Source organism: Cyanidioschyzon merolae, chromosome 17, assembly GCF_000091205.1.
Source record: "Cyanidioschyzon merolae strain 10D DNA, chromosome 17, complete genome".
Classification (NCBI taxonomy): Eukaryota; Rhodophyta; class Bangiophyceae; order Cyanidiales; family Cyanidiaceae; genus Cyanidioschyzon; species Cyanidioschyzon merolae.
Genome location: NC_010143.1, coordinates 897,861 through 910,613, shown reverse-complemented (window position 1 = coordinate 910,613; position 12,753 = coordinate 897,861). Strand labels below are relative to the sequence as shown.

Below are 12,753 nucleotides of genomic sequence, written 5' to 3'. Positions count from 1 at the left end.
ACGCCTCAGCAATCAACATGCCCAGGTTTCACGCTCTTCCTTGGCCGCGTCCGTGATTCGCGAATCCTCCACCACGTAAACGACACCGTGCTCGGAGCGCCGCCAGCCCGAGCCGCTCCCGAGGACGCACTTCGCATGCACACGCTACTCCATGTCAACTAGCGCACTCATCCGATCGCTGTCGTCAACAGCGCGTAACTCCTGCCAGATCCACTTGTACCAGAGACTCGCCTGCGAGCGCGATAACGCCAGCACGAGCAAGCGCTCGTCCCCGGCACGTCGTTGCTTTACGAAAAACGCAAACTGATTGCTAAACGCTCGATGCCACCAGGTACGGTCTTGCGTCACAAGAAGCAGCCATGCAGACGCATGATGCTCGGATGTCAGTGCCGCTGTTGGCGTTACCATAAACTGACGAATGAGCGCTGCAGCCACTTGAAGACCAAGCCAACCACCAGCCCAGGCTGCACGCAGGTCCCGACACCGTTGGGCTTCTGCGAGCTCATCTGCGCTGGTCTCCACGTATGGAGAATTAAAAAGCACCAAATCGAAAACATCTGCTCGCAATGCAGTCATAAGGCTGCCGCAGACGAGATCAATGGGAAGGGTCGCAGCGAGTCGCCGCTGGGCCTGGTACAGTGCCGCCAGGTTGACGTCGCTGCCGATGAAAAACGGAAGCAGTGGCAAGAGCCCGCAGTTTTCAGCGTGCGAAGACGCCTGAGGACCGTCCAGCCAAGCAACATCAGTCGCTAGCGCTTCCAAGACGAAAGCAGCCGCACACCCGACTTCGAGGACGAGCACAGGTCGCGTTCTCGGGTGTGCTGCTCGGATTCCGTGCTCCTGAAACCAGCTCCGACAGCCGTCGATCAAAAGATAGGTATCCTCTGACGGCGGGTAGCTAATTTCATCCATAAACTCGCCATCCAAGCGAAGACTAGATTTAGGTCAGAACTCGGACGTGTATGAAGGAGCGAGATTCGGGCGTGCGGTTTCCTGGGAACCGACGCCCCCGGCGTGCACCAGAAAAGCGCACCGCACTAGTTGCAACTCGGGGAGCACGAGCGTGCCCGCCAGTGGATACCCGTGTCACATGAAAATGCACCATGGAACTAGTCGACTTTTGATTGCATGACGGAGTTTTCCGAACTGGTTGTAGATGTACAGCATCGATATTCGACGTGTAGCAATGCGGGCTTACGGATCTGTCACGTGGTCTGAGGCTTCTCCGCTGTGTTTTTGGGTAGCTCCTCTGACACCTAGCTGCCAGCATTCGTGACGTCGTCGGTAACGAGGTGACGCACGACGCCTCTTAACAAGAGTTCGTAAAAGACCAATTTCTTTAGCTAATGCATACGTTCAAGCCTCAAAGCTTCTTGGCCTACGTGTACCACGCGCAGTTCACACATGCTTGAATTTTTCCTTCTTTCGCACTCAAGGCAACGTGCTGGGCCAGTAGTGCACACTGCTCGATGCACAAGGTAAGATAGGCGACGTCGTTCCTTGCGGACTCGGTCACAAGCTCAGAACGAAAGTCCACTGAACCTTCTAACGTGAAGTAATCGATTCCATTGTAAAGGTCACAAGTCGCTCTCTTTGTGGGTATTAGGGAAACAGCGTTCGATTCCCGCGTAATCCCTCTCATAGAATATGCTTTCCAGAGGTTCCTGTCTCTGCTGTTTGCATGGAAATGGGTTCTTGGACTCGGACGTGAATCAACACAGCGATCCTTTGAAGTGCAGGGTGCGCTTCCGGTTCGCACGAACGAGGCGTGGACGGATCGAAACTTCTCGATTGGCTCTGCAGGCAGGATATTCCGTCCGGTGCTCGTTTCACCATGGACAACATCGCGTTCTGCAAATCCTGTACAGCATAGAACATCGTGCGCCTGTGCTTGCAGTGGACAGCGCGTTTGTCATGTGGATCTTCCGAAAGAATCTCTGGATCATATAGCGTCAAGTCGGGTGCGGAAACGGTGGCAAGTCTCGACGGGTGTCTTTTCAGCTCGGAACGGGCTCGTCCCGAGAAATAAAGCATGCGTGGACGCGCCACAGGGCGCTGTTCAGAGGAAGCGGTATCGTGGGCATATCAGAACGTCTACTCAAAGTCACGGGTCGCCGCTGCGACGGGTACGCCCAGGCTCCATACGAAGAAGATACTTCGATTGCACGTACTGCCTGTGGATGGCATGCGTCGACAGCAGCCGGACGCGGCAACATCGAAAAGTTCATGCTGCCATCAACTTCATTCTGCAGTTCACTACAGGTCTGGAACAGCAATAGAAACCGCGGTATTTAGAGCCGAAGACGAGAGAGAGAGGAATGAAAGAAGCAGGCACTTGAAAATCCCGCAGTGGCTTCTCTTGGTGACACTAGGAATAGAACGAATGTTTCGAATGGTCACCCTAGCTAGAAGACTCGGTCCATTTCATGATGAAATGCTTGCAGATGCCTACGAACCTAACTGCTTGCTTGGCTGCTTGCTTGCGTCATGCACACGATCTCCATTCCCTTGTCATGCTGCTGCAAAGCGCGTCGGTATCTCAGCGTGACTGTGCACAAATGCCAGGGAACAAGCACCACCGCTGTGTGTCCCTTTTATTCATAAATGTCGCAACCGGATGGACCGCAGGAATGACGGCTGCGCATCGACGCAGCATCGCGATGCGTCCAGAAACACATTGTGCGCTGGCGCTGGACCTTTTCAGCTACCGGGCAACGAACGTTTGTTTGCTCTTTGATTATTTCTCAACGGTGTTGTATCGAGACTGACGCTGTCAAAATAGGGAACCTCTGTGGATTCAGTGTTCACAGCTCTTCTAAATCAACGGACGAGGGAACGCACCCCAAGAAATCAAGTGCAAAGCACGAGTCAAATCCTGTGCAGCAAACCGGTACGAGTGCAGCGACGCAGCCTGTGACGACAGCGGCAAACGACAGAAAACAGCAAATGGCGCCCAAAGTTCTCGTGCTTATCTACTCCATGTACGGCCACATTACGCAGTTGGCGCGTCATGAGGTGCAAGGTGTGAAAAAGGCTGGCGTGCACTGTGACCTGATGCGGGTGCCGGAGACCCTGCCCGAAGAGGTCCTGAAGAAGATGAACGCACCGCCAAAGCCGGAAGATATTCCAGTGCTTCAGGACCCGGCGAAGCTCGCTGAATATGACGGAATTTTATTCGGTTACCCGACAAGGTACGGACAGTCCCCGGCGCAGATGAGTGCGTTCTGGGATGCAACGGGCAGGCTCTGGATGTCTGGTGCGCTCCAAGGCAAGGCCGCGGGTATTTTTGTCTCGACGTCCACCATGCAGGGCGGACAGGAGACCACAGCGCTGACCGCTCTAACACGGTTTGTGCACCACGGCATGATTTTCGTTCCACTCGGCTATGCAGATCCCAGCATGATGGATATGAGTCAGGTTCACGGGGGCACGCCGTACGGCGCGTCGACCTTTGCCGGACCCGACGGGTCGCGGCAACCAAGCGAGATGGAGCTTCGTTTGGCGGAAATCCAGGGAGAGCGATTCGCGAATTTTGTCAAGAAAATCGCCTCTTAAGCATAGCTGTCTAGGGAAGGAGTCCTGAATCCATGTGGTGTAAAAGGTCCAGAATAACGAATGCGTGCTTTACATGACAAGGCGCTCGAGGCTACTGTGCTGTGTCCGCGATCTCGTGTTGATGCGTCGAAGAGTCCCAGTATCGTAAAAGTCGGTTGCGCGGTTTCCTTTCCGGGCGCAGGTACCGGTCACTCACACACAAAAGGCCACCAAGCGAACATTACGGGTATCTCTGTGCGTGCACGACACACGCGCCCCTTCGATGCCATACGGTTCACAAAGCGGAACGCACATGTCATGGGGCGTTACGGTGCGCACGGGTCGTGCAAACCGGTAACCGCTGCCTGGTTACCGCTGCTGCTGCTGCTGCTGCTGCTATGCTTTGGATGTGTGCATCGTTCATAGCAAGTGTGCTATCGCGTATACCCAATTCGTATCAAGATGTGCTATGCATCAGAAAACTAGCTTCGCGATACGCGTTCACCATCGCTGGATATCAAGTGCGCGATCGGGTATACCCAATTCGTATCGAGATGCTGTTCATCAGAGATCATCGCATCATCATCATCATCATCATCATTATGTTTCGGCAACGCGCTCATACTGTTCAAGTATCCGGTAGCCCGAGCGCCGTGCGCCACTCGGATACGACAGCCAGCGCACGCAGCACTTCAGAGCGTGACGCGAAACGTGACGCCTCCACACCACTTGACGACGTCGCGAGCGCCTCCTCCAGGTGACGCTGGAGAAGCACAAGCGCCGCCTCTGGTGTGTTGCCATATACCAATGACCAACGACGACGCTGTAATAACGTCGAACCTGCTTGCCAGATGTTACCACGTAAGATACCTGCCACAATGGAATCTTCCGTGGACTCGTTCGACGCGCTATCACTAGTCAAAACGGGTGATGCGTCCGCGTTGGACTCCTCCTGCTCGACACGGCGCTGTGCCTCGTCACGTGCTGGAACGGCCGCTTCGGGAACCGTCAAGGATACCGTAGCGTCCGCGATAGCGAAAATGGCATGCAGTCGCGGTTGCCACTGCTGCAGCTCCGCTGTCGACAACGTCCGCAGCCACGCTAACGTCTGCTCCACAACCAGCCGGTCTGCGGAGCGCTCTGCACGAGCGCCGAGCGAGCTATCCTGAGTGTTCAGCACTGCTGGCGACAATTCCCCGCTGCCGAGACTCGCCTGGAACGCCGCTGAGCATGCAGAAGCGTAGCGCTCACAGAGCATTGCTGACACCCGCGCGCTCGCTAGGACGCGATCGTTCCAAAGCGCCTCCATATATTCAAGAACACGTCGAACAAAGAACACGAGAAACTGAGACTCGCACTGAAGCTCCTCACCGCCTCGCATGGTATCGAGCGGGAATCCGTCGATCCATTCGAAAATACGGCTGCGCTCTGCTGCTGCTGTTCCTACTGATCGTCCTCCGCATTGTACGAGTGCCGCGGCCCAGACGCCGAGAAGCTCGTGTCGAACGGCATCGTCATCGTGTCGCGTGGTCTCGAGAAGCCACCGATAAACTTGCTCCGCTGATGAGGCGCGTGAGAGGAACCCTTCGACCGCCGCAGCCAAGAGCGGCGCTGGCGTCGATACACATATCGCTACGAGGCGCCAGAGCTGTAGGCCAGCTTCCGGGTCCGTTGCGGAGCGCTCGCACAGGTAGGTTGCCAGGGGCCCGTATGCATCCGCATTCGCAGTAAACAGTAGCCACAGTGACGCCCAATCCAACGCCATATCGACGACGTGCTCACGCAATGCCTCGGATAGCGCAACTGCTCGCGGATGTCGTTCCGTGGACGCCAGCACCAAATACACTAGCGGATGCGGCGCCTTTTGTGCCATAGCCTCCAGATGCTCATTCGTGAGTGCAAGCAGCGCCTGCCCGAGTCCATCGTGCTGCACCAGCAACGTCACAAGGGCGTGCTCCTGGTGCCAACGCGCCGGTGACTCCACCGACGACAGCGTGCTTCCGCGTATCGGTGAGCGGGGCGCTGTGGCCTCGACGACGTCGACGACACCAGCAGCAGCAGCAGTAGCACCAGCAGCACCAGCAGCAGCACCAGCTCGCTGTGCCTGTTCGAAACACCACCGAACATGCTCCAAGCGGCACTGCGCCGACGATACCCCAAGCCGAGCGGCAGCGTCAATCTCCGGTTGGATCAAGACGGCAAGCCGTCCCTCATCAGTCGTATGCGCTAGTGCTGCTACGACGACCGTCTCGCGGTAACTTGCATCCTCAAGGAAGCGACGGACATAGCGCTCGCACAGATCCGTATCTTGCTCGAGCGCCGGGTGCTGCATCACCTGTGAAACCCAGCGGAAAGCCTCGCAGAAAGCCTCAGCAGCTCGCTGAAATTTGAGCACCAGCGCTTGCGCAGCTGTTGGCATAGCTGGCTCGCTTGCCCAGTGCTGCAACATGCCGCAGGTGTGCAGACGCACATCCCCAGCGGGTGGAAGGAATGGTGCGCGCCCCACCGGGGTATCCGCTGGCTGACGGAGGATCCAGAGCGCGATGCTCGTATCGAGCCAGGATGTCGGGTCCAGCTGTTCCAGCGGGTACCTATACAGGATCGCTGGTACGGTCAAGCGATACCGCCACGCCTCTGCAGCAATCGTTGAAACGGGCGCGGTGCAAGCAACCTGCACGGCGTGGTCGACGCTGGGCTCGCCTCCGTAGTAGCGCTGAATCCAGGCGAGGTCCAGCGGCAGAGCGCCTTTCGCTGTGAGCTGGTCAAAAATGAGTTGCTGGACCTGGGGTCGAAACGGCTCGGCCTCGTCCAGCAGGCGACGTGCCAGCGTACCCCACAGACGCGATAGACGATAACGGGACGCATCCATGTCATCATTCGAGTAGCCGCGTTGTAAACTGCTGTGCAGCGCTGCTTCTCGGCAGTTGCTGCGTAGCCAAGCAACCGCATCGGGTGGATAGTACATCATCGAGTCCAAAACTGAGGGCGTGTCGGGCGTTCGACGCGCCAGCAACCATGCCGTTGCGGTGTCCAAGTGACCCAGTGCTGCAACCTGCTGCAGCTCCGGCTCACCGGCGCGTGTTTCAGAGCGTTGAATGAGCTCGGAAAAGTGCCACAGCCAAGCCGCTGGACGTGCTTCCCAAGCCAGACGCCGTGGATGCAACGTGGGCAAGCCCAGCTCCTGGAGCGCGAGCACCATTCGTGCGGTCTGTAAGAGCGCCCGTATGCGAGCTTGGAGCGCTGGCGATCCGCTTCGCCACGTTTTTGCCCCGTACTGGAGCAGCTGCTCCGTACACGACACCGGATACGATTCCTCTTTGAAGCAGAAGAGCGCCACCTGCCAGAGCAGGCTCGCAGCGTCCGTAACCTCACTCGCGCCGCACTGCTCGATGCAAGCAACCAGGTGCGTCACCAGTGCGGTATTTCGGCGATAAGCGGCCAGGAGACCGCTCAGCCGCTCCCTGCAGTCCAGCTGCAGTCCATGTATCTCCAGAAGCGCCTCTAAACGATCCAGCGAGTCCGATGCCTGCATACCAGCAGCGGTAGCGTAACCTGAAATCAACCGCTTTCGCCACTCCCCAGCGACTAGTCGCGAAGAAGGCCGCTGCAGCTGCTCCTGTCGTGCCTGCCAGAGCCATTGTCGCAGTTGCAGACGCTCGTAAGGATCCGGTGTATCGCTGGAGAGCATTTCACTGAGCGCAATGCTCTCCAGCATGGGCTCCGCTTCGTCGTGTGCACGCAGCGCTGCAGCGAGTCGTGCAACCTGCGACCGGGTCAGCGCGACGCGGATGAGAAGCGCTCGAGCAAGCCAAGACCAGCACCAGTTCTGGAAATACGCGTCCCGCCAGTCAAGTTTCCGACAAAGTTTGCACGAACGCGACGCTTCCAGGAGCTCGCAGAGCACATTGCACCATCCCTCGATCTGCACAGCGCCGAACCTGGTATCCAGCGGCCTTGCGTCGTTCATGAACGCAGCCTCCAGCGCCGATTCCAAGAACTGGTGTGCATCGAGCGCCCGGACGCCTTCGAGCATATGCATCACCAGGTCGCTTTCGAGCACCTCCCTGAGCATGGACGCCTCTTGGAGTGCGCGCCCGGTCTGCATTGCCTGAAGACTGGCCTTGAGGAGGCGCTCCAGTACCTGAAGCGCATCCATGCGTGCAAATTCCAATAAGGACAAGTTTTCGACCTGTGGCTGCAACTGCTCCCACTGTAGCGCCTCGCGTAGGCGTAGCGTCTGTTGTAGGAACTCGGTGGCGCTTGAACGCGCACTCGCTACCGATGAGGCTGGCTCCAGACTCGCCTGTGAAGCGTCCAGAACGGTCATGACTGCGGCGAGGAGTCGATGAACCAAACGCAGAGAGCCGGTGGCGTCGTCGAGGCGCCCGGCATGTTCCCTGAAATAGTCTACGGTCTTGAGCGGGTCACGATCCTGTTGAAACTTGGCCTCGATAAGTGCAGTGCATTGCTGTGGATCCGCGGTCAGCGGTGTTGCCTTCCAGACCCGGTCCAAGATGGACGGCTGCTGCTGCTGCGACACCTCCTGTTCATCGAGGAGCAGCACTCGAAGCGCTGCGGTTGCACTGCACGCGCCGAGGTACTCGAGCACAACGTCCCAGCCAGCCCGCTGGTGCAGCAGAAGGGCAACGCGACAATGCTCGGCGGATAAGGCATCCGCGGAGAGCGCACTGATCAGGAACGCTCGTTCACTCACGAGCGTTGCGGAAAGACCTGCAACCTCTGCTACCATACGCGGAACCTGGGCAGCGTTCACAGCCCGCAGCAGAACGCGTGCTGCACTCAGCGTTGCTGCGCGGTTCTGGATAGCCTCGTAGGCTGCAGCCCAGCGCCACTCGGTCGGAAGTGCAGCGACGAGTGCCCTGGCTGCATCAGCGTCGCGTGGTGAGCATCGCCAACGCAAAAGTGCCTCCATGGGCGCTGGAATGTGCATCGCTTGCATCAGCGCGGTACAAGTGTCTGAGTCGTGCTCCAGAAGCACTTCTGCCAGGGCACTAGCGCGATCTGGCTGCTCGAGGTAGACCACGTAGCCGTGATGCTGGTCGACGAGAAGCGCTAGCGCTTGTGCAGCCCCCACCGCACACATCTGTACGAGCGTTGGTGCTGCTGGATCCAACGCTTCAGCAGGCTGCCTTAAAGCCTGCTTCCTGGGCACGCGCCAGCCAAGCCACGTCCAGCGATACCGGCGTGCTGGTGTTTGCGCTTCCAGTGCTGCTGTCGTTGTGGTGGCGCTCGCGGTGGCATTCGAGTCTGCACCAGTCTGTACATTCGGAGCGAGCGTCGATGCTGCACATCCATACTCGCTGGGAGGCGGCGCTGACCCCACATCTGCGTCCGTATCCCGCACCAGGCTCGTCCAGTCGATGACGAACAAGCGTTCAGGCTCAGAGGTCGTTCCTGGGTCGAGCAAGTCCCAGCGCCAGCATTCGAGGCGACCAACAACACTCGGATCGCTTCGATCTCCATTCTCATGCGAGATGGCGACTAGGACGCTATCGGAGCCCCAGGGCACTGCCCATAACACCAATGCCGCCACCTGCTGCTCCTGCTCTTGCTCCATTGATGCACGTGTCCAGCGAAGCGGATGTGATCCACCAGGCCGCAGGTCAAAGAGCGCGACTCGTTTCCTCGTGTGACTGCCACATAGCAGAAATGCACCATGTGCAAAAACGACCGCAAAGTCAATCTCCTCCGCCAGAAAACCGCTGGGATCGCTCCAAACTGCACGCTGGCACAGTGGAGACCCAGAAAATAACAGCCACTCTTTCGGCGATGCATCGCGCTCTCGATAGGCAAGCAACCAGCTCTCGAGACACCTGCTCTCGGATTGCTGTTGCTGCCAGCCGTAGCAGATACGCGCATCGAGGCTCTCAACCAGCACTGGCCGTGACGACGGTGTCCCAGAGACACGATCCAGCGTCCAGCAAGCGTGCCAGCCCGCTGCTGTATAGACATGGAATGCAGCAGTCTCGCGAGGCATGCCAGCCTCCTCGACTTTGCAACCGATTGGCGCAGCACTGGACACCACCTGGCTAGCAGGTTCACCGTTGCCTCTGGCGTGCTGCGTTGCCGGTTGAATACACCAGTGAACGAGGCGATCGCCATGGGTGGATGACTCGGGGAGGTCTTCGCCCGGGCCCAGTCGGAGCCATCGACTCTTTACTGAGGCTGCTACTGCCTCCTCTCTCATTCCGTTGGAGTTGAGCGTTTCGATGCTCGCCCAGTCTACGCGACATGAGGTGCAGTCGGACACCGCGAGACCGTAGACAAACCGCCCCGCAGGATCGAGAGCGAACACATACCGCCAGTCTGGAGCATCGTCCCGCCGCTGCCAAGGCCAACGACGCTTTTTGCCGGAGCTTTTTGCGGGGACTAGCGGTTCAGCCGTCCAAAGGCGGAGCAGATGACCTGCGGGGTCACGATCGACTGTACCTGGGCTTGTGCTGCAGTCGCCCACGTAGATGAGCCACTGAAAACGGTTTGGCTCCACGTCAGGGATGCGCCTCGTCAGCAGAAAGCGAGACCCGCTGACATCCAACTGCACATCCGCTTCGTCTGTTAGCGTCCGGGTCAAGCGATGCGACGTTCGGAGTAGTCTCGCCGCTGGTTGCGCTGAGGGCAGTGCACCTCGGCTTGAACGGAGAAAACGAACCAGTCCTTTCCAGCGAGGCCACAGCGGGTGACTCGATGCCGCCAGGTCAGCGTCTGTCATTCCAGGTCCTTAACCCCGCCCTCAAGTCAGGAAAGCGCTGAACTGCAGGACGGACGCGTTCTCTGACGCAGTCCCTCCACGCAACCGACTTTGCCGTCACGAGAAACAGCCAAGAGGTGCGGCGAGACGCTGTCGCTGATACTCAGTTGAAACTGCTGCTTTTCGGGTCTGCGCAGTGAGCGCCTACGCGGCAAGGCACTTTTGCTCTCAACAGTTCTTCGTTGCGCTCGCGAAACGGCATACCCTGGACACTATGGTTCTTTGGCGCTTCCGCAGCGACGTTCACTACACATAGCTTCGAGGGGAGGACGCGGGCGCTGGTGTCGGTGCTGCAGCTGCCCAGGTCAGCTGTGCGGCTTTTTCCAGGCGGCTTCGTTTGAACTGAGATTGTTTTCAAGGACGTGGATGCACGGGCGTGAGCTTCGATTCGTCGATAGTTCTCAGTGATGAAAATATCTGATGGTTCCAGCGGTGTACCTTGGCCGCTGCGTCACCCCTTCCGGAGCGTCTGCTGTGCCGTGTCGCTGGTGGCGTTCGTTGCAACTCGCCGGATGCAACGCTCTTAACAGAGGTGAAGTCATGCAAACGGCACTATGGATCTTGCAACCCGCAACCTTGTGAAAGGCTTTGAGTCGAGGGTTTAAGCGCATCGTCGCTGCTTTCTGAGACACCGAATCAGGACGTGTGCTGCGGCTTCGTGATGATACCCGGCACCGCGCTTTTGGTTTCGTTCAACGAGGCGGTACGGGAACGTCCGGACAACTGCCCACTTCGAAATGCATTGCTTTGCATCCTATGCATCGTTTGCTGGTCAAGGTGCCTGTCGTTGCGGGTATAGCGCTTTGCTACCGGTGCCACCGCGATTCGCGTGTGTGTTTCCCGAGTTTCCGTCGACCGCTGATGATGCACGAAAACCGTTGACCTGTATGAGTCCGCCCTGCTACGCTGTGCGACGCTGTTTTTCGACCAGCGCTGCACAGTTCGCACCTGCAGCGTTTGCGGTGCATGCCCAGTAAAGCATCCATTCGTCTAATTGGACGTTCTTGGTTGGGATCCCACGTGATCGGCAAAACAAAAAAGCTCTACGTCCCTGGAGAGTGAAATGAATACCCAATCGCAGACGCTTCCCAGCCTATTTTGCCCGGCAGCCTGCTATTGATTTTAGCATTTCTTTGTGCATTTCTAGGATCAAAGGCTGCCCCAGAAAGGTAGATCACCTCATATCATCAGCGGTCGTCCTCAGCACCGCACATCGTCTGATATGGATGGCAGCGTTGAAGGCTCGATTCACGAACTCCATGCAAGAATTGACGCTGGCGGAACTCATCAGTGCAAGGATTCCCCGAACGAACTCGTGTCCTCTGTGGCACTGGATTCTCGTTATCGTCCTGTAGGCCGAAAAAAATTTTTTTTTGTCGTCGATCTCCCCTCTTGTCCGTCGTCTTTGTAACTCGGTCGTCTCCTCTTAATGGTTGGTGAGAAGAGGGCTTTTTTTCTTTGTTTTTCGACAGCCGGCGATACAGACCCACCAGGATCTCCGACTTTCATGTCGATACGTTTCCACTAGAGTTTTCATGTCTTCAAATCGGACGCACTTGTATATGCCGTTAGGTAAGGACATCGTCAGGGGAAGAAGGAAATCTCGAAGAAAGGCGACACATGCCCCGATGTCACCGAGTGCAGAACGCTTCAGCGAATCAGCCAGTGGAATGATCAATACGTTTCACGATAGAAAACATTCGTTCTATGAGGTTCAACCGCGGAGTGCACGGAGGAATGGGGAGCAAATCTACTCACATAGATGCGACAAGAGCCCGAACGCAACGGGAATGGTGAAATGTCACGTTGTCGAATAGAAGAACGTCGTCAAACGTCAGGGCGAAATCTTCAAGGATCCGACCAAGTGCTTGGTGCTGTTCTACGAGTCTCCTCTGCGAGCGAACCCGAGGTCGCCAAGTGAATCCGCTGCAGCCGCACCAGACGAAGATATCATCGTTCTGATCGAGTTCGATCGTCCATACAACGGGCTCCCTTATCCGCAAACACTCATGTCTATTCGGATCGTTTCGTCAAAAGCGAGTCTCAACGACTGGGAAAAACAAACTGACCTCCCTATGCCTCATACCGATCGCGACGTTACAGGAATGCTGTAATCGTTGCGATTTCGGTGGAAGACGGCCGTGCGTGACCTAGGACTCTATTGCGACTGTCTGCCAGTGTATCCTGGATTCCATGAATACGCTATTCTGAATCATTGACGCCTGTTGCGGCTACGATCGTCGCTTTTGCTTCCCGTCAGATGATGAACACGTCGGTTTTCTTCCGTTGACCGCAAGCATTCATCGAGAATACCCGTATTTGGAGCAGAGCGCATCTACTTTCTTTCAGTGCTTCTCAACCGTCTGAGTACTGTGGTACGACGGACCTGAATCAGAGAAGCAGTCCTCCTTGCACTATGCAGGAATCAATATATCCTACATGCATTTCGT

General features: G+C 57.2%; 3 protein-coding genes across 3 annotated transcripts; 1 reads left to right on the top strand and 2 right to left on the bottom strand.

The window, feature by feature from the left end:
- Positions 1-144: 144 nt before the first annotated feature.
- CYME_CMQ351C (hypothetical protein, conserved) lies at positions 145-912 on the bottom strand (the record flags this gene model as incomplete). The annotated part of the gene is made up of 1 exon (XM_005538186.1): positions 145-912. The coding sequence occupies one exon, from the start codon at positions 910-912 to the stop codon at positions 145-147; it is 768 nt and encodes a 255-aa protein (XP_005538243.1).
- A 2,034-nt stretch (positions 913-2,946) lies between these two features.
- CYME_CMQ350C (probable 1,4-benzoquinone reductase) lies at positions 2,947-3,555 on the top strand (the record flags this gene model as incomplete). Its single annotated transcript, XM_005538185.1, has 1 exon — positions 2,947-3,555. The coding sequence occupies one exon, from the start codon at positions 2,947-2,949 to the stop codon at positions 3,553-3,555; it is 609 nt and encodes a 202-aa protein (XP_005538242.1).
- Positions 3,556-4,162: 607 nt separating this feature from the next.
- Positions 4,163-10,264, bottom strand: CYME_CMQ349C (hypothetical protein; the record flags this gene model as incomplete). Its single annotated transcript, XM_005538184.1, has 1 exon — positions 4,163-10,264. The coding sequence occupies one exon, from the start codon at positions 10,262-10,264 to the stop codon at positions 4,163-4,165; it is 6,102 nt and encodes a 2,033-aa protein (XP_005538241.1).
- Positions 10,265-12,753: the final 2,489 nt, after the last annotated feature.